At 41.0% G+C, this 22568-nt stretch overlaps 1 protein-coding gene across 1 annotated transcript in view; it reads right to left on the bottom strand.

Moving 5' to 3' along the window:
* LOC132833454 (rod cGMP-specific 3',5'-cyclic phosphodiesterase subunit beta-like) overlaps positions 1-14098 on the bottom strand; it is a 72153-nt gene extending 58055 nt beyond the window's left edge. Inside the window, exon 1 of the mRNA XM_060851763.1 lies at positions 13567-14098. Within this exon, the coding sequence (XP_060707746.1) occupies positions 13567-14031 (465 nt within the window). The 5' untranslated portion in view covers positions 14032-14098. The remainder of the gene's footprint in view (positions 1-13566) is intronic.
* Positions 14099-22568: the final 8470 nt, after the last annotated feature.

The following is a 22568-nucleotide window of genomic DNA, read 5'->3' as shown; positions in this document are numbered from 1 at the left end:
CGCCTGACCTGCTATGCCTTTCCAGCAACACACTCTTCGGTTATGATACACTTCTGGACAGATGGGATTTGAACCCAGAACTTATCAGTGCACCACATGATTCACTTAGTAAAGAAGAGCAAGAAGGCCGTCATTTTGGAAGTAACATAACATCATAGAACTGAGTATAGAGCTGTCAGTAATGCAATCATGTTGAAAGGCATATTTGATGCATATACATTGTTATTAATAATTCCTCACAGGTAAGGTATTTTTGTTCAATCTTATTTCTTCGGTTTCCACATACTGCACATGACCCTCTGCAGTTTCTTCCAGGGTCCCTGAAAGTATTGATGTATGAGTGCAAAATGGCAGTTCTCTCAATGTATTTGACACTCTATGGTTAAAGCTTGGTCTTGAATCAATAACCCACCACATATGAATATATGACTGAGTCGAAAAATGTGACAGCAATATTGCAATCAGATGTGCTCATGTTTCACTGTACTTCTGTACACGTGACAATAAATACAATCTGATAAAAACCTAATCTGACCAATAGATCCATCACAAATCTCAGCATTAAATTAGCATTGAGACCAAAGACTATCCGCTAGCATTAAGCACCATGAGGAATACTACAGATAACAACATTGCATCCAAACACTGAATAAATAAACTGCCCACCAAAATAGCCCAGCTATTTCAATTAGATGGAAACTTCAGAATACAGCTCAAATATCTAAAAATTATTCCAGTCGCTTATGGTCCAATCTTAAACACCACCATCATTGCTCTTTGCTTTTTTTCCAAAAAAGATCATTGATTTATCACAACAATGTTGGACTTTGTATCATGAAGAGAATATAGATTCTGAAGAAGGAGAAACATATTTACAAGAATGAGATCAGAACTAAGTTCTCATGAAATACTGCAAAGGCTAGAGCTTTTCTCTAGGAAGGGGAAGGCTGATGGAATACCTAATCATGGGTTTTACAAACTTGTTTTTGATTGTTTCCTACTGCAGTGAGGAGAAAATACAGCCACCAAAAAAAGTCACAGTTAATAAATCGGATAGGAATTCAGGTCAAATTATTCTTCCATAGCATGGCTGGAATACGGATTTCAGTATCACTGATATTTGAGACAGAGTTTCGATATGTTTAACAGGAAGATAGATAAGGACATGAGGGGGTAAGTAACAGAATGATTGAGTTGGAGTGAGATGAAGACCAGGAGGAGGAAGATCACAAGTGCATAAACATGGACTTGGATTAATGTGACTGAATAGTGCTGTAAATGCTATTTCTGCTACAACATACTTGTTCTCTTCTATAACAAGCTTTAAGGACAGCCAGCCATCCTACAATAGCCTGAACATCTGGACACTGAGCATCATGATTGGCTCATTGTTTGAAATGCTGATGGAAGCTTGCAAAAATAGTTTAATGAGAAGATCTTAGTGTAATAGTATGAGACCAGCAAATGGTTTTCAACACATGTAGCACAAGGTGCAGAACTGTCAATATAACGTCTATTAACTAGACTGCATTATCTTCCACAGTGTAGGGGAACACTAGTGTATTGTACCATTCAATAGGGATTCTAATATACTATACCATCACACAACAAAACATAACACATTTATCATGGTCCATCAAACATATTCTCCCACTATCAAGCATTGCACTCCATGTCAAAATATTTTGTGTTCAACTTCTGATTTACCTGACACCTTAAGACGGAAGTTCTTGATAAACCAACATATACACCCACACACAGACACAAATACACACACACACCCCTAAAATATCAGAAGTTTACTGCATTATCGCAATCTCCGACTAGTCAATTGAGGGTGCGAGTGAGAAGGCTCTCCGCCGGTAAGATTTTTTTTAAAACAAAGCTGCATTAATTGATTTATGCAATAAATAAAGTATAACGGTGATGTATGTTGTCCCTGCATCATGTTTCTGTTACTTAGTGTGTGTATTTACATTTAGGGGACCACTTGATCAACTGGAATATTGATCAGTCAGTACATTGCAGGTCCACTAGGTGCTGGTTACTAAAGCGTTTGTTGCTAGTACCGAATCACGATGCTTTATGTTATCACATTACGAAACATAAGGCGTATATCACACTGCCAAAACATGATTCACCAAATCAGAAATGTAATTTACAGTACCAAACTCAATATACCATGCCATCACACTACAAAACAGAATACACCTAACCACCTACAGAACTCAACACACCACATTACTTCTAGTCATTCAGGGGATCTGGCATCACTGGCTCGATCAGTACTTATTATCCGTTCTATTTATTCTTGAGAAGATAGTGTTGAGTTTTAGGTATTCCACAATGTTATTAGAGAAGGGGTTCCAGGATTTTGACCCAGTGACAGGGACAATAACATATTTTCAAATCAGGTGAGTTGTTTGGAGGTGTGGTGATCCCATATACCTGCTGCCCTTGTCCTTCAAGATGGAAGCATTTATGGGCTTGGAAGGTGCTGTCTATGGATCCTTAGTGCAATACATCTTGTACCTAATGTACACTACTGCTATTCATCATTGGTGATGTAGCAACTGCATATTTGTTGACTTGGTGTCAATTGATTGGGCTGCTTTGGCCTGGATGGTACCGAATGTTTTGAAAATAGTTGGAACTGCACTTATCAGGCAAATGGGAGTATTCCATCAAACTCCTGACTTGTACCTTGTAGATGGCGTACAGGCTTTGCGGAGACAGGAGGTGAGTTACTCATTGCAAGGTTTCTAATCTCAGATCTGCTCTTGCAGCTGTGTTATTTATAAGGCTAAACCTGTTCAGCTTCGAGTCAATATATTGATAGCGGAGGATTCAATAATTATAATATCAATGAATATCAAGGGGTGAAGGTTAAACTCTCTCTTGTTGGAGATGCTCATTGCCGGCATTTGTCTGACATGAAAATTACTTGCCACTTGTTAGCCCAAACCTAGTTGGTGTTGCTGCATTTGGACATAGACTTGCAGCCTTGATGTCAAGGGCAATTACTCAGGCCTCACCTCTGGAGTTCAACTCATGACCATGCTTGGACCAGTGCTACACTGAGGTCAGAAGCTGAGTATTCCAAGTGGAATCAAAACTAAGCAGGTTATTGCTAAGCAAGTGCTGTTTATTGGCAGTGTTAATGATATTTACCATCTCTCCACTGATGATTGAGAGTAGACTGATGGGGCAGTAATTGGTCAGGTTGGATTTGTTCTGCTTTTTTATGTCCAGCAGGCACCTGGACAGTTTTCTACATTGTTGAGTAGATGCCAGGCCTGTAACTATACTGAAACAGGTTAGCTTGTGATGCAATAAATCTGGAACGCAAGTTTTCATTATTATTGCTGAAATGTTGTCAGGATTCACAACCTTGGCAGTATCCAGTGCCATCATCTGTTTCTTGATTTCACATGGAGTGAACTGAACTGGCTGAAGACTGTCACCTGTTTTGCTGGGAACCTCCAGAGGAAGCCATGATGGACCATCCACTCAGCACTTCTGGCTGAAAATCGTTGTAAATGTTCAGCCTTATCTTTTACACTAATGTGCTGCGCTCCACCATTATTAATGACTGGCAGATATGTGGAGCCTCCTCATCCACTGCTATTCATGGCTGGATGTGACAGGACTGCAGAGTTTAGATCTAATCCATTATTTGTGGAAGCACTTAGCTCTGTCTATCACTTGCTGCTTATGCTGCTTGACATGCAAGTAGGTCCTGTTTGTAGTTTCACCAGTCTCATACCTCATTTTTAAGTGCACCTGATACTGCTCCTCGCATAACATTATGCACTCTCCATTGATCCCTTGGTTTGATGGAAATCATAGAGTTGGGGAATAAACCGGGCCATGAGGTTACAAGTTTTATTGGAGTACGATTCTGCTGTTGTTGATGTCCCATAGTGTCTCAAGGACATCCAGTCTTGATTTGCTAGATCTGCTTGAAGTCTATGCCATTGATAGCACACAAACTATACTATGTAAAGCATTATTAATGTGAAGGAAGGGTTTCATTCCTACAATGATTCTGCAATGGGTCACTGTGCCTGATACAGTAACAGAAAGATGTATCTGCAGCAGGCAGGTTGGTGAAGATGAGTCAAGTATTTTTTTCCTCTTGTGGGTCCCTTCCTGACATAAACTCAGTCTCATAGTTTGCTAACTTCAGTGTTTCCCCAAGTGGTGTTCATCAGCAGGGATAGAATAGTGATTCATCAGCTAAGAAGGGGCTCGTATGTAGTAATCAGCAGGAGACTCCCTTGCCCATGTTCCATCTGATGTGATGAGACTTCATGAGTTCCAGAGTCAATGTTAAGGAGTCCCAGGGCAATTCTCTCCTGAGCGCACCCATAGCACTGTGCTGCCACCTCTGTCCTACGAGAGGGACAGAGATGGCAATGGCATTTTCTGGGACATTGTATGTGAGGAACGACTCCATAAGTATAAATGTTAAGCTGTTGTTGGGAGACAGCTCTCCCAATTTGACACTAGCCCTAGAATGTTGGTAAGAAGGATTTTGCAGGGTCAACAGGGCTGGATTTTCTGTCATTGTTTCCAGTGCCCAGGTCACACCAACAAACAAAATACAGCACATCATAAGTCGTAGAATCCCTACAGTGTAGATGCAGGCCATTTGGCCCTTCAAGTCCACATGGACCCTCTGAAAGGCATCCCACCCTATCCCTGTAACCCTGCCTTTACTGTGGCTAATCCACCTAGTGTGTACATCCCTGGATACTACAGGGCAATTTAGCATGGCCAATCCACCTAACCAGTATATCTTTGGACTGTGTGAGGAAACCAGAGCGCCTGAAGGAAATCCATGTAGACATTGGCAGAATGTGCAAACAGAGACAGTTGCCCAAAGCTGGAATCGAACCTGACTCCATGGCACTGTGAGGTAGCAATGCTAACCACTGAGCTACTGTGCCACAGAAAACATCCTAAATGGATACACCATGCCCCCACTATCAAATAAAATAGACCATGCCTTAGAACACTTAATACCTCTGCACTGAGAACACAAAAAATAGAGATTATCGCTGCTCATCAAAACTAAAAACTGAAATGAGAAAACATTTTAGTACAGATAAGAAAAAATGAACAGATAATACGGGAAAAGTTTAAAAGGTTATCTAAGGGATATACTACAATATTCACATGGGAAAAAGTGATTTATGGAAATAGGATATTCCTATAATGAGATAGCCCATATTGATCTTTGTTAAAATCCAAATACAGAAATTGATCTCTTTTGTACATTGGTAATTACAAGTTTGCTGACACTTTACAAATTAATGGGTTCCTCTGTAAACTTCAACCCATCATACCATTTCTCCTGACATGTGACAGGTAGAATTTCTGATATCCAGCTTGAAAATGGCAATCAGCTCAAACAAAGGGTAAAGCCGCCCATGTCCTATTGTTCTTCAATGGTTGGCAAGTGTCCTACTGTCAATACCTTGAGTATTGAATTGGGCTTAACTGGATCTGGGTATCAACACTGTTCCCACAGGAGCAGTGCAAAAGCTAATGTTTGGTCAGTGATTTGCCTCCTAAACCCTCAAACCCCCCGACTACCTATAAGGTTCAAGCTGGAATGGGTGGTGGAATACTCACCACTCCATCCAACACTCATGAAATACTTCACTGCCTACAACTTAAAATTAACTTGATTATGATTATTTGGAAAAGCATAGCTTGATTCAAGATAGTCAGCATGGCTTTCTGAGGGGCAGGTCAGGCTTCACAAGCCTGATCGAATTTTTTGAGGATGTAACAAAACACACTGATGAAGGTAGAGCAGTGGATGTGGTGCATATGGATTTCAGCGAGGTGTTTGATAAGGTTCCCCATGGTAGCCTCATTGAAAAAATAAGGAGGCATGGGAAACAGAGAAATTTGTCTGTTTGGATACAGAATTGGCTGGCCTATAGAAGGCAGAGGGTGGTCGAAGATGGAACATATTCAACCTGGAACTCGGTGACCAGTGGTGTTCTGCAGGGATCTGTTCTGGGACATCTGCTCTGTGGCTTTTATAAATGACTAAGATGAGGAAGTGGAAGGGTGGGTTTGTAAGTTTGCTGATGACACAATGGTTGGTGGAGTTGTGGACTGTGTGGAGGGCTGTTGTAGATTGCAAAGGGACATTGACAGGATGCAGAACTGGGCTGAGAATTGGCAGATGGAATTCAACCTGGAAAAGTGTGAAGTGATTCATTTTGGAAGGTTGAATTTGGATGCATATTATAGGGTTAAAGGCAAGAATCTTGACAGTGTGGAGAAACAGAGGGATCTTGGGGTCCACTTCCATAGATCCTTCAAAGATGCCACCCAAGTTGATAGAGTTGTTAGAAGGCGTTTGGTGTGCTGGCTTTCATTAGCAGGGGGATTAAGTTTCAGAGTCCTAAGGCTGATTGCAGCTTTATATAGCCCTGGTTCGACAACACTTGGCATATTGTGTTCAGCGCTGGTCGCCTCATTATAGGAAGGATGCGGAAGCTTTAGAGAGGGTGCAGAGGAGACTTATCAGGATGCTGTTTGGAATGGAGGACATGTGTTATGAAGAAAGGTTGAGGGAACTAGGAATCATTCAGACAGGACTGACGATTATCAAGCAATGATCCTTCAGCAACAGTTCGAAGTTCAGCAATTGGTCCATTGAGACTATTGAGCGATCTTAAAATGATTGCATGCTAATTGTAATCTAAAATACTTGCTGGCATAAATTGATGGATGGACAAGTGTAGCATTTAGTAACTTTATTAATCCCCCAAAGAACTTCACAGTTGTTAATGACAGTGTAACAAATGTTAGTGACACCAGTAAGCTGAAGCTGAGTGTTGTTCCAGGACCGTTTATGTGATTTTGAAGATCCAAGCAATCTCTGACTCACAGGCAGTTCAAGGTCTTGCTTTGAGAGCCTTCCTGCAGAATCCATGTCTCTACAGAGCCTTGATTTTGTGCATTGGAATGGTGCACTGGTTTTGGGAAATACAAAAGGTGGCACTCCACCCTTGCTATGTAAAGAAGCCTGAGTCACAGACAGCCAACATTGTAAGCTAAGCGAAGTTGGCCCTGTAACACGTGCATTAATTTCACAGTATGTTACATGGACAATGCTGACATACTTTGACAATCTGATTGAGGATTTTCCCACTGATGATAGAACAATGGTTTAAAAGAAACTGCCCTCTCTAAATCTCTCACCGTATTAAAAAAATCAAACAAGGCAATATGCATCAAAACAGTTAGATGTGAAAGTTAATCCTAAGTTTGATGTGATTTATTATTGTCACATGTACCTAAGTACAGTGAAAATATTTGTGTTGCATGCAGTATGGGCAGATCATAACATACAAAGACATACAAATCATAGGGTGATCAAACAGAGCGAGTCATAAAAGGTTACAGGTGTACAGGAGGTGTACAAAAGTAAGATCAACATTAGATTTGAAATTTGAGGTTTATTCCACAGTCTAATAACCGTGGGGTAGAAGCTATTCTTGAACCTGTTGGTATGTGTGCTTACGCTTTTGTAACTTTTGTCTGACAGAAGAGAAAGGAAGAGATTATAACCGGGCTGGAAGGGGTCTTTAGTTATACCTTTCCGCAGCAACTTCATACTCTGTATTACCTGGGTTGAATGGCAAGTAATAGCCAATACCCCTCTGCAATCAAAGTTGCAGCATTTTAAAAATGAAGGAGCACTGTCTCCTTCTCAAGGGACAAATAGAGAGATGGGCTGTACTGTAAACACAACTTTGCCAGTAAAGTACATATTCCGAGAGAAACAACCAAAATAAGTTCAAACACGAAATATTGCAGATGTTGGAAACCAGAGATAAAAATAACAGTGGAAACACTCAGCAGGCCAGGCGTCTTTCAAGTGAAACTGAAAGAGGTATGATTCTCTACAGATACAGAGCATCTTGAGAGTTGCTTATGTTCTGGGTCAATGTTCATGTGTAAGACCAATCAATTTTGACAAGTTTCCTACCACAAGATTATTTCCTGTCAAATGTGGATCTGTATTCATTTTGTTTTCTCTCCTTGGAACACTGGGCCCAATGTTACTGCCTCCCTGATTGAGAGAGTGAACTGAACTTAAACCAATCTTGGAGATATTTCTTTTCAGTAGGACCCATAGATGTGAGTAAGAATTCAAGACTGTGCAGAACAGGGGGAGTGCTTGACTCTCCAAGTCCCTGCCTTTGGATCAGGTGTTAAATCAAGAACCTCCATCTACCCTGTTGGATGGATCTTCAAAAAAACTCCTACATCTATTTTTGAAGATCTGGTGTCTTGGTCAGTATGTAACCCTCAACCAACATCAGTAAAACACACCAACAGTAATGCTATTGATGGGAGCTTGCAGGATGCATGCTGTTACTATGACCCCAACTCTCATTAGTCCTGACGAAGAGTTAAGCCCAATACATCAACTCACCTGCTCCTCAGGTCCTGCCTGACCGGCTGTAATTCTTCCAACATCACACTTTTATCAACTCTAACTTCTTCAGCATCTGCAGTCCTCACTATCTCCTCATTGCTGCATTTCCTATGTTATGACAGAGGCCATCCTTCAGAAGTACTTAATTGGTTACACAGGGCTTTTGTTCGGGTTGAGGCTGAACGTGCTGGGGCTGTTTTCCCGGAGCATCAGAGGCTGAGGGGTGACTTATAGAGGGTTATAAAATCATGAGGGGCATGGTCAATAGATAAGGTCTTTTCCCTGGCCAGGGAGTGTGTGTGTGTGTGTGTGTGTGTGTGTGTGTGGCGGGAGGAATCTATAACCAGAGGGCATAGTTTAGGCTAAGAGGGGAAAGATGTAAAAGGAACCCAAGGGACAACTTTTTCACACAGAGTGTGGTGCGTATATGGAATGAGCTGCCAGAGGAAGTGGTGGAGGCTGGTACATTTGCAGCATTTAAAAGACATCTGGATGGGTATGTGAATAGGAAGGGTTTAGAGGGATATGAGCCAAGTGCTGGCAAATGGGACTAAAGTGTTAGGATATCTGGTTGGCATGAAGAAGTTAGACCAAAGAGTCTGTTTCCGTGTTGTACATCTCTGTGACTCTATGATGAAGAGAGTGCGGCCAGTTGAAACAGCAGAATCATGGATTTCAATATTTGGCTACAAGACCGTTCTGCTCATTAAGGTAGAATTCACCAAAGCAAGACAGGAAGCACAGAGTTTCTTTAAAATGTTACTATTGCTTTATTTAAGACACAAAGGTTATTTCAACCAGGAAAAGTGGGAGGGAAAGCAGCTACACTAATTAAAACCAAATATTAGACAACCTGAAGTGAATTTAGAAAGAACAATATATCTGAACACAGCTTCTATCTACTAAAATTTAAAAAAAACACATAGGACTTGTACGATCATTTGGTCAGAAATATAGATGGACAAAGCATGGCAGAAAAATTTAGACAAGCAGTTTGTTCTGAGAGCTAAAGTCAAGAAGGATGTGTGTACATTATTTGTTATTCAGAGGAAAATTTTGGAAAAGCCAGAGGTCAGTGCTAACGTCTGGACATTACAAATATATTCTATGTTGAGCAGGGTAACACAAGATGTAGATTAAGTCATTAGGATTCTGCAGGCCAAAGCTAATCAAGCAGTAGGTGTCAGTTTAATACAATTTAAGAAGCATTAAAGGATCTGTGTAAAGTATTATGGCACTGTTTGAAGACAAACATGGCTATTTATGTTGCTTCTCTTTTTGCATTCCTTCACATTCTAGTTACAGTTGCACACACATTTATACAGCATTCAGGGATATAAAGGTAAAGTTGTTATAGTTTTGCCGGACTATAGGCTGCTGTCTTATTAGAGACAGAGAGACAACTGCTGAGGACCTCTATACCTTTGGCAAGGGATGAGCTGGAGAAGGTGGGATCTTCATGGTAACATCAGCCAATGTGGGAACTGAATCTATGCTGTCACAATACTGTCCAGAGATATACTATAACATGGATAGACAAAGGTTAATGTGACAGGAAGGGAGTCTTAGGAGTCAGTACTGCCCACTTCTGAAAGCTCCAAGTGAAGTAACAGAACGCAAAGTCAAAGTGAACTTGCTCCTGAGTCATATTTATTGTAAAAGATCCCAATTGAGCTATAAGACCTTGCTAATGCCTTGCCTGAAGTATTTACCATTTGATCCTAATAAGGACACTTCTGGCTTTCAGAAGATAGCTAGAGAAGGGCAATGAAGATAATTATGGCCTAAGTGCTATGACCTAAGTAATTAACAGAAATAATGGAATCTTGTGCTGAGTGTGCAAGCATTTATGGTCATTTTGTGTAGGCAGCTAATAATAAGCAAGCTTGTGTCTCAAAATCTGCCACTTTCCCATTTGCTATTCTGATTTCAATTTTTCATTATAGATGCAAAGTTTGGGCCTTCAATTTTTGGAAATTAAATTCTAAATTAATCCAATATTCATCCCTACAAATGAAACTCTTGTTGACAGTACATGAATTATATTAGGATCTGAAAAAAGTCTACATAGATTAAAGGCATTGATAATTATGTGTACACATATTTGTATCGCAGTTGTATTGACTGTGAAAATACACAAAAGCTTGATTTCATGAGAGAATATTCATCAAATCTTCAGATAATTAATGTCAACTGTACACTGAAATACAGCACAGCCAATGTGATTGCAACAAACGATCTTACTTACAATGCTCAGTCATTACTCATTCATTTAGAATGAGTATTTTCACTGCCTCTAGAAATTTTTCATGTTAATACCTGAACAGAAAATCACACTACGGACAATAACTTCAAAATTTACTCATCTGTTGAAAGATGAAACAGCTCTCCAAATCATTTGCTTTAACAGGACGATTAGACTATACAGAATATTTTCTATTGGGTCATTTCCAGAAGGTAACTTTCATTTCAGCTGAAGCATACACATGGTGATGGTAAGTCTGCTGCCATCTATTATACACTGAGGCTAGTTTTACCTTTTCATTACCACCTATCACTCTTTCAAAGATCTGGCACAGATACAATTAGCTAAAAGGTAATTTCTCTGTGATAACATTCTGTGACTCTACAATCTGTTACTGATTATTTTGTGCCACTACTAGAAGTGAAAATTACCTTCACTTATGTAAAATTGAATGAGATAATCAAATCAAATCTTATCAAATTATTATTCTCGGCCTTATCTATATTGTAGCAAATCATTAAGGAACGTGCTCTCATTTGATTGAGACCGAAATTTACCACAACATGTACTATGTATTGTAATTAAATGTCAATGGCCAGATGAGGATTGTAACAAATTGAAGCAATGTTTTAAGTCATTACAACACTGGAGGCACTTTGGCCCATAAACTGCATGCCAACTTTCTGTAAGGTAATCCCGACAGCCCCATTTCCTTACACTATTTCCGAAGACCTGAAAATTAATTTCCCCTCAAGTGTTTATATAACTTTCGTTTGAAATCATGAATTAACTCAACTTGCACATCTTCACAGTCAAGTTCCAAATTATTTCAACTTAGAGTCCACAAAAAGTCTTCCTTAAATATTCCTTAATAAGCTGTAAAAGTCATTTGAAACAGTTGGTGTTTGTGAAAAGTCAAATAAACGCAAGTCTTTCTTTCCTGTTGTTCACACAGTATACTGTTACACACATTCACAAGTGTGCTGCTTCAGAGGAGTCAAGCTTAGATACCCAAGTTGAATTGAATTAATAAGATTTAACCTGAAAAGGTAATCTCAGATATGATAACCAGGTCACAGGATTACATCAAGAGGATTTAAATCATCTTCAAGCACATCTTTGAAAACAAGAGTTGGAATATCATCTCAAACTTTGCATTCTACTATTGGCTTAGTTATCAGATATGTGAAAAACAGCAGAGAGTGAGATGGCAATTGACAGGTTAAAGTGAACTAAATATGACTATTGTTTGTCAGGTCATGGCTAACCCCAAATGTAGTATATCCGAAGCAACTGCAAGTCACTAACTAGTGAATGATGTGCTAAAGTTTTTTTGAGTTTTAGTTTGGCATTTAGGTGGTACTAACTCATCCAGCACACCAAGTCCTGTTCACCCATTCTTCCTTGCTGACCTGCTTTGGCTGCCATTGCATCACTGTCACATCCTCATATTCAAATCCACCTGCCCCTCTCTCCTCCTTGACTTTGCAAACTACAAGAATTCCATGTTCCACCAACCATAGCTTCTTGTAAATCCAATTTTTTCTTCTCTCACCAGTGGAGGTGGCCCTTCAGCGGTCTACATCCTATGCTCTTGGATGGTTGGGTTGTATCAGCAATCAACACAGAATGCTGGAGAAACTCAGCAGGTCTGGCAACATTGGTAGAGAGACTCTCAAACTGACAAGGGAGACAAAAGCAATCACCATGGAACTGTGGCCTTCCAGTTAGAATTTGTTAAATATAGAATATAAAGCCAGTATTAATGCTAATAACCAGGGAAATACCACAGTGTTATTAACTCGTCTTGTTTGCTAATGTCCTTATATGTGACTTCTGACCTGCATGGTTCTCAACTGCTCTGCGAAGTTACATAACAAGCTTCAGTCAAATTCAGTAAAGTGATACATTTCTTCAACAACAATTAAGGATGGGTAATAAATGTTAGCCTTACTAGTGACTTCCGTATCCCGCAAATGAATACAACAATTTGAGGGCGGCACAGTGGTTAGCACTGCTGCCTCACAGCACCTGTAGACCCGGGTTCAATTCCCGACTCAGGCGACTGACTGTGTGGAGTTTGCACGTTCTCCCCGTGTCTGCGTGGGTTTCCTCTGGGTGCTCCGGTTTCCTCCCACAGTCACAAAGATGTGCGGGTCAGGTGAATTGGCCAAGCTAAATTGCCCATAGTGTTAGGTAAGGGGTAAATGTAGGGGTATGGGTGGGTTGCGCTTCGGCGGGTCGGTGTGGACTTGTTGGGCCGAAGGGCCTGTTTCCACACTGTAAGTCTAATCTAATCTAAATACCCTTCAAAAGATTCTCTCACTCTTTGCTGCTTCTTAAAATCTATACTTTGACAATGCTTTTGGTCACCCTGTCCTAATATGTCCATCTTTAGCCCAGTGACAGTTTTGCTTTATCTAACCATATTCCATGAAGTGCATTAGGATACATTTTCATGTTGAAGCTGTTGCTAAGCATCCACAGTTTGTATTAAAACTACAGCCAGCACATTTAAACTATGCTCGTATAATAATTTCCCATCTTTAGTGTTAAACACTTCATTTCCACCTTTACATGTAAATACATATATAGAATTCAGTCTCTAAAGATATTTCATTCTCTTCAAATATAGAATCTACAATTTAAATATACAATTAGTGAAGGTAAACCTTAACTCCACCTGTCACATTGAACAGGATAATCCTATTGAATCAATTGGCTCTGGCAAGTAAAATCTTGGAAAGTACAAAATAAAACCTTCAAAAGCAAGCAACCTTTTGAACCATATTTTATGAAATTGAAGATCTTTTGATTATCTACCTTGTGAACATTTTCACAAACTTACCTCAGCGACGTTGTGGATATTTACAGTTTTCTTGGTCTGTGCAACACTTCCTACAATTCCCATGTCCAATGGGAAAACGATCTCATGGTCTGGATGCACAAAGCAATCTTCCATGACAGCATCCTTGTGAATATTGAACAGCCTGGTGGCCAACTCTCCTGTGCCATTTCTTTGCCGATACATAAACAGACTCATACGGTCGGCATGGATCAGGGAACTAAGCCTCCGTAAAGTTTTAAACACCACCTTTTCCATGTTTATGCTCTCCTGCATGTCTCGGATAAGCTCAAAGAGAATTTCACTTTCCTCCACCTGACCAATCTCCCTGAAAGTTGAGATATCAGCACCGATGTCAGTCCTCGACATCACTTGAGCCACGGTTTCTGGACGAAGTGTTTTCTCAAAGTACTGCTTGGCAAACTCCGGATTGGAGTCCAGAAAATTTTCTGCAGTTTCCCTATTCATTTTGATGACTGTTGAAGGACCGTAGCACTATTTCTGATAAATTCAGTTGACTGTGGTAAATTTTACACACCAGGTTTGCTGTGTCTGCACTGGAGCTAGCTCATTGTACGGCATCTACAACTGTGAAGACTGCTTTGCTCCTGTCCTACAGTCATCAGCAAAGTATTTTCCTAATACTGTTGAAGGTGAACTGCTGTGCGTGTAGATTGTCTCAGAGAAACCTGATCAAGTGTCATGTGACACAGTAACAGCCAGTCTCTTTAGTGTCTCTTACCAGATTTCTAAGTAGAGAAGATCCTTTTCTGGATGACTAATTCTGACCAGCCTTTATACTGTGACAGTGGAGGTAAATCTTAACTATTAATCGATCTCCATAATCCTGTTATTGTATCTGTTGGCATTTCCATTGACAGTACATACAAAACCTTGTTTTAAAATGATTATTAAATGTGTATTGGTGTTTGAATCTTCCATTTGCAGAGAAACCATTTAGACATTTAGTTCTAACTTTACCAGATTGGAGAGCTAATGCTCAGCATTGTTTATTAAATTGGAAATTGTCCTGTCAACTCACTAACATGGTAAGAGACAAAAAAAAACTGCAGATGCTGGAATCCGAAGGAGACAAGCAGGAGGCTGGATGAACACAGCAAGCCCGGCAGCATCAGGAGGTGTAGAAGTCAACGTTTCAGATGTAACCCTCCTGTTTGTTTAACTAACATGGCCGCATGTGCTTCAGCCAGAAGTATCCTGTCGAGTATTGACAGGCTATTACAATCTCCTAATAGAGCTCTTGTGATGCAGTGGTAGAATTCTTGCCTTTGAGCCAGAGGGCCTGGGTTCAAGTCCCACCTGTTCCAGAGGTGTATAATCTGAACACGTTGATTCAAAAATAGATATAACCCCCTCATGAATTTTAATCCCTTCAAATTGTCTGAAGTAACTCCTCTTTTACCATGACATAGACAGCATTTTCCTCCTTAGTAAAGAGAGATGAAATGTACTCATTAAATATCTCAGCTGTACCACCTACTTCAAAAAGGTGCAAATTGCCTTGAAATCCCTAATTAGCCCATTCCTCAGTACCCTTAGATAGCCATAGAAGATGTTGGATTCCCCTTTTCTAGGTTAAATGTTACTTGCTTTCTCAATTCCCCTCTGAACCATCTATAATTAGCCTGGTTCTATCGTCTGCCTACATCTAACCGAAACAAGCTTAGAATTCCTGCACTGTGGAAGCAGGCCATTTGGCCCATACCAACTCTCTGAAGAGCATTCCAACTAGGCCCAATCCCCTACTCTGTCTCTATAAATTACATTGTCCAAGATTAACCCACCTAGCCTCCACACCCTACAGGGCAATTTAGTATAGCCAATCCACCTAACACATATCTTTGGAATCTGGGAGGAAACCCACACAGACATGGGGAGTCCACACAGACAGACAGTCATATGCGGAATCGAACCTGGGTCCTTGGCATTGTGAGGCAGCACTGCTAACCACTGAACCACTATTCTGCCATGCTTCAGTTCAGTTTTTACTAATTTCACCATGCAGTGAGTTCTGGAATTGTTTATCTTCCCCTTTTTGGGAATATATCTTGACTGGACTTGAACTCCCTTCTTTAAAGCCAACCAGTATTCAGTTATAGTTTTGAGCCTCCCCCTTTGATTACAATTTAAATCGAGGCAGGATCCATGCTTTCCCCCATTGAAGTTGGCTTTGCCTGAGCTAGTTATTCTGATCCTGAATTGTTCCTTGCGCTTTTTTATAGCCAACCCAAATCATTTGCTACAATGACCACTGTCCACCATATTCCCAAGAACTACGTCCAGCAACGTATTTGCTCTCATTCTCCTTAACACAACATAGAAATTCCTGCCCCTCTTTGCCCTTTCCATGACTATTCCAGTCTATAATTGGTTAAGTAAATGTTCCACATTATAGTCCATAATCCTTGCAGTTCTCTAATTGCTTTGCAATTATGTTCTTCCATATTTCCCTCAGATTACAGTGAGCAGGTGTTAAGCTAAAAAGACTGGAGATTCAAGATGATGGCAGTCTGAAAAGTCTGCTGTGCTGGGCTCTGTGCCATACCCAAGGCAGGGTGGACTCCTGCCCCTCTCCCTCCCTCCATTAGCCACCCATAAGGAAAATTTTCAGTTTAAGGCAGGCAGAGCACCTCAAACCCTTTAAATTTGGATTTGGAAGCTCTGGAGTCGAAATGAAGATGACTAAAGGAAAGGGAGCTAGGGGAGTGCAACAGGCAGAGCATTCCCTGCTGTGTCTGGCACAGCCATTGCTTCAACTGCCATGGTGACGTCTTTAAGCTCGGTGGGGCAGCAGCACCTAGTCACGGAGTTTGCAAAGCTCCGTGAAAAAAATCTAACCGGCGCTCGAACCAATTACTGCAATGCTGACAAAGCATCAGCAGGAGTTTTGGGCATTGGATTGATGCATGGAAGCATTTGAGCAAAGGACCGCAGCCTTGGAGACCCCAACAGAGAACTCTGAGGGGCGGGTCCAAACCTTGGAAGGCCAGGTTCAGGCCTTGCTGGAAAAGGTCGCCACATTCGAAAATCGAGGTCGGAGAAAACATCTATCGGGCCATGGGTCTTCTAGAACATGAGGAGGGCGAGAACCTGGCTGAGTTCCTTGCGAGGTGGCTCCCAGAGTTGCTGGGGCTGTAGATCGAGTCAGGCCTTGTGAGTGTGGAGCAGGCCAACCAGATCATGATGCACAGATCAGCGGCCTGACCAGGTCCTAGTGTGACTCCAGCACTATAAAGAAAAGCAATTACTAATAGAAACATCTAGAAGACTGGGAAAAGATCTACAGGCTCTGGTATATAAAGGTTCATGGATAATGTATTTTCAAGACATTTCTGGGCCATAATAAGAAGACGACTTTTGATGATGTTAAGAAAAAAAATTAAGAAACTTAAATATTCAATATTCTCTGAGGACCCCAGCAATACTATGTTTTAATTATGGTGGATCTGTCTATAACTTTGAATCGGTGGAAAAAGCAAACAAATTTGTAAACTCACTGAAATAATAGACTTGGACCGAGAGGGAAAGAGGAAAAGATGTGTGCAGAAAATTGCATAATTTTTTGTTACCTTCTCTTTCTTTGTTCTTTTCCCTTTCATGGTCTTGGATCTTATCGGCTTCGTATTGCTTTGGTGTAAAATCTGGTTTGTTTCACATGATATCCATTTGGCTGTTATCTGTTATTTTTTGGTTCTGTTTTTCTCTGTGAAGGATGGTTACTTCTTTGCTGTAAATATGTGTGGGATTGAAATATGGAGGGGGGAGGAGAGGGCGTCCATTGTTAACTTGCAAGAGTGTGAATAACGTTTTTTTTCCCCATTGCCTGGGTTTGGGGCACGGCCTTAACTGGAAGGTGCCAGGACGGCCGTAAGGTTGGGAGTGAATGCCCCCTATGGGCGAGGGGAGAGATCTCTGGAGATTTGTGGTTTTTGTGGTTATTTGTTCAAGTTAGGAGTAGTGGTTAGTTTCTTAGTTCTAGTAGTGTTGTCGGAATTGTTTTTAGATTTGATAAAGTCTGTTTTTTTTTCCACTCGCCGCACATTGAATGGGCTTCTTCAGCTCGGGAACTACAGGCTTTAGTGTGTGGTCATGGCAAGCAATCTGTTCAGATGGTGCACCTGAAATATAAGGAGGAGCCACTCCCCCATTAAAAGGAAAAAGGTACTTTCAAATTTTAAGAAGGGTTGATATCGTTCTGTTGCAAGAGACACATTTAACTGATAGGGAACATCTGAAGTTACAGTGGGCGGGGGGGGAGGGGGGCTACAATAGAGTATTCTTCTCCTCCTTCAACTCCAAAAGCAGAGGAACTTCCCATTTCACGTTATAGATCAAATGAAGGAAGAATATGGACGGTTCATCATTCTCAAGGCTCTGATACACAGAGACAAGTATGGCATCCTGAACGTTTACTGTCCCCTGGCACATCCTCTCAAATTTTTAGTTGATGCTGTTTTTAAAGTTATGGCGCTTGAGGTGCACTGCACGATTATAGGAGGAGACTTTAATCCATGGATGCTAGAGTAGACAAGATGCCAAGGGGTCTGCTGGGTACACCGCTGCAATCTAGACAGTTAGTGGACTTGTGTAAGGAGTTGGGCTATTGGATGTGTGGAGGTGTCTCCCCCTAATGGGAGGGATTTTACCTTATACTCCAACCCACACAGAATTGATACATTCTTTGTTCCGTCAGTTCATTGGACTTGGCCTGCAGGATTGGGAACATAACTATTTCGGACCATGCGGCAGTATACTTGGATGGTAAGACCAAGGGTAGTGGAACAGACACATGGCACTGGCACATGGATCCATTTCTGTTGAAGGATGGCAATTTTGTACTGTACATTACAATAGAGTTCAGCGTTCTTTGGGACATCAATTGGGGTACGGCCAGTAATTCAACGGTGCTTTGGGAGACCACAAAGGTATATTTAAGGGGTCTGATTATTTCATACTCAACAACGAGAAAGAGACAGAGAGGAGAGCAGCAGCAGAGGCTTGAGGTTGGTATATTAAAACAGACCATCTGTGGTCAAGTTACAATGGGTGTGGCTCTCTGGGCTGCTCTGGACTCAGGGCTCACACAAGCGGCAAAGAGAGGGGCCTCCTTTGCAAAGCAAAGGCTGTTCAAATACATGGATTGGCTTCTCCGGCTAGGACGAAAAGTGCTCTGCGGTCCATTGTTAGGGAGAGAACTGGCAACATCACTCGCAAGCTGAAAAAGATGAATGCCAGATTTTGGGAATTCTCTGCAGAGTTATATGGTCGGAGGGCTGTGGGGATGGAGTCGTGAGAATGGAATCCTTTTTTGAAAACCTAGACCTCCCCGGTATTAACGCAAATCAGGCCTCCCTTTTAAATGCATCTCTGATGGTACAGGAGGTACGAGTGGTGGCCAGGCACCTGGTCTAGACAGGTTCCGAGTGAGTTTTACAAGGAGTTTATACACGTTAGCTGAACTGCTTCTGGAGAGGTATAGTCACTCGTATAGCCAGGACCACCTTCTGCACTCTCTTAGAGAGGCCAATATCGCCCTTATTTTAATGAAAGGGAAAAACTCCAAGGATTGTGCATCATACCGACCCATTTCATAGTTGAGCGTAGACTTGGAAAAGGTGTTGCCCTTTATTATAAAAATGACAGACGCGTTTCATCAAGGGCCGGAGGTCTTCCAATAATATCAGGAGGGTATTGAACATAGTACAAGTATGGCAGCAGAGATAAATGCCAGGCTTGGTAGTGTCCCTGGATGTAGAAAAGACTTTTGGTTGGGTGGAATGGACATATCTCTGATGTTCTAGATCACTTTGCTTCAGAGAGACCTTGGCCAGGTGGGTGGCAGTGTTATAGAGAGACCCCAAGGCAGCGGTTATCACAAATGGTGTCGAATTGAGTAATTTGACTGTGGGGAGAGGCAGCCGACAGGAATGTCCCCTCTTGCCACTATTATTTACCTTGGCAATTGAGCAGTTGGCAGAGGCCATCTCAAAGGATCCTTAAATAATGGCACCAAAGGTGGGAATTCAGGAACACAAAATTATTCTTTATGCAGATGATGTCCTTCTGTTCCTGGATAATCCGGAAAAGTCCATACCCCAGCTACTACAAAAAATTATTCTGTGGTTTTTCAAGATACAGGATAAATTTTGCAAAGTCGGAAGTCATGCACGTGGGGGGATTGGTGGAAGTACTGAAGCTGGAGGACGGAATGCGGTTTCCTTTTCGGTGGTCACAAAGGTTTTCTCAATCCGGGAATTTTTATTACTCCCTACCTTCTGTCAGCTGTACAGAGATAACTTTGTATAATTGTTTGAGAATAAAGCACGACTTGCAGCAGAGGGAGGGGTACCCATATCAGCCATATAGCCTTGATTAAGATAAATGTTCTTCCTTGGTTATTATATCCTATAAGGATGTTCCCGTTGTTGTTCCGTAGACAGGTGCTGTGGAGGTTTTTCAGTTGGCTTGGATCCTTTACTTGGTGCCAGATGCCCCCTCATTAAATTTACCAACCTTCAACTTCCGTGGAATATGGGGGTGGGGGGGTAGTGGACCTCCCAGATCTGAAGAGATACCAAATAGGCACCCTGCTGTCATATACGGATGCCAGGGTGTGTAACAACTCGAGGTTGATATGGCCTGATATTGAGGCCTTGCAGGCACAACGTCCCTCATCACCTTTATGGACAAGCTGAGAGCTGGGGCTGAGTATGGTGAGAGTCCAATTATCATAAATATGGCGAAAGTATGGAGGATAATGCAGCAAGGAGAGGGCAATTTCCTTAAGCCTTTGCCATTTAACCCATTGGTGGGAGCCCCAGCATTTAGACCTGGGTCAATGGACTCCAGCTTTAGGGTAAGGGAATCTCCTGTTTGGGAGATTTATTTGAGAGAGCAGTCTTAATGTTTTTCAACCAGTTAAGTCAGAAATACAAGATGCCTAATAGGGACCTTCTCCTACATGGGAAAATGGATGGAGGAAATGTAAAGAAAGCTTCAATATGCAATAAAGCACAAGCTATGCAAGTGAAGATCCTTCACAGGACCCAGATGACAGCAGAGAGGTTAGCAAAGTTTAAGAAATGTCCCAAAATGTAAAATCAGCATAGGCACCCTCACATTGCTTTTGGACCTGCTACAAGATTCGTGGGTACTGTGTTGCCCTAGTGAATGAGCTGGAGAAGATCCTGGGAATTGAAGTTAAGGAAGATCCGGTATCCCTTCTTTTGGGACTACCGAATCTGCCCTGTTTGGGTGAGCACGGGAAGAGGTTACTTAACATTCTTACACACTATACGAGAGAGAACGTTCTAATGAACTGGATTATCAGAAAAACCTCCAGGTCTTGCAGGGTGGTGCAGACTTGTAATGCAATATGTCCCTCAAGAATACTTGACAAGTATGGTACACCATGGAACAGAGCAACTTTATAAGACATGGCAGCCATTTCAAAATTACATAGACATGGACCTATCGACAGTACTGATTAGGGACTTGAGAGAGTCATGAGGGCCGTATATGGTGGTCTGGGGACCCACAGAGGATGAGGCCCAGTAAATATGGGTATAATAACTTGTTGCTCCTGATTCGTTTGAGGTGCAGCAAGTGGACTAATGTAATGTCATGTAAGATAAATTTAATTGGATTGTAATTTATCTTAATTCACTACTATTTCATTTAATTAGAGTTGGTTTTAACCTGGGTTAAGTAAATATGAGAGGATTGTATCTCAAAGGGTAGTAGGTAGTTTATCATTAACATTACTGAAATATAATAGTATTATTTCTACTTTTCAGTACTTTTATATATATTTTTGTTTAAAAAAGTTATATATATATTTATTAAAAAAAGACTTAAGACTCAAAAGTAATAGAAAGTAAACTGTTCCTAGTGCTCTTGTAGCACAGAGGTAGTGTCCCTATCTCAGGCAGATGGCCCAGTTTCAAGACCAACAATATCTCTGAAGAGGTTGATTAGAAAATATCAATGAACTGTTCCTTATGTGATGGGCTATCTACACAAAAGTTGGGATGTAGAATTTGAAAAGTAGAGACACATCAGGAATGGAGGAAGCTCCCAGGGTTCAAGAGGGTGTTCACACTAATAACAGTGATAGCTGTGAAATGGGCATGGGGGGGTGGGATGGAAGAGACATATTTTAAAAAGGTACAGAGAGGAAGAAACACTTACAACAGGAGCATCAGCCCAAAACAACACCCACAGGTTTGGAGCTACTGCACCAAAACAAGGATATTTAAAGAAAAAAGTGGTTATATCTGCTTAATATTTGTTAACAAGGTAAAATTTGTAATTTTGTAACCTTCAAATTTAGGTTGATCAATGTGATTTATGTACTGTAAAAGATGTAAATAATCTTTCAAACAAAGTTTCTCTTATTGTGATCTGGAGACAGGTCTTGTATAGAATAGAAAAGATTGGATTTTTTAAAAAAAATAGCAAATGCTTTTGACTACCAAAGATTGCATAATTTTTATTTAAAGTTTTTGTCACTGGCACTTTGCTCCCATACTCAGGGCAGAGCGAGTAGTCAGGATCTCAAGTTGACCTCAGACAGAACAGGAATCGAACCTACACTGTCATTTTGAACCACATATCAGCCAGCAAACCAACGAGGTTACTAGCATCCATTTTACTTCGATATGATATTTGGTGACAACTTACAAAATAAACTAAGCATTCGTGCAGATTCAAGTGTATGGTTATTGAATGGATTGAATTTGAACGGCGTTAAATCCTTTGCTCAAGGTTAATATATCAACCTTGTCTAGTTATTTAAAGCTGAGGGTTTGTGGTTTGATTACTGACTTTTCAACTTTGCTTTTTCAGTTTCTCCTTAATCAACTTATTAAATATTAAAGTAATAAGTAATCAAACACTTAGCTTTCTTTAGTCTCTGCCATTCATTCCTCTGCATCAAAAGGTGATGCCACTTTTGAAGTTCTTCAGCTGTGATGTTGTCCTGA

Source organism: Hemiscyllium ocellatum, chromosome 36, assembly GCF_020745735.1.
Source record: "Hemiscyllium ocellatum isolate sHemOce1 chromosome 36, sHemOce1.pat.X.cur, whole genome shotgun sequence".
Classification (NCBI taxonomy): Eukaryota; Metazoa; Chordata; class Chondrichthyes; order Orectolobiformes; family Hemiscylliidae; genus Hemiscyllium; species Hemiscyllium ocellatum.
Note: the sequence above shows the minus strand (reverse complement) of the source record. Positions and strands in the feature narration are given on the sequence as shown.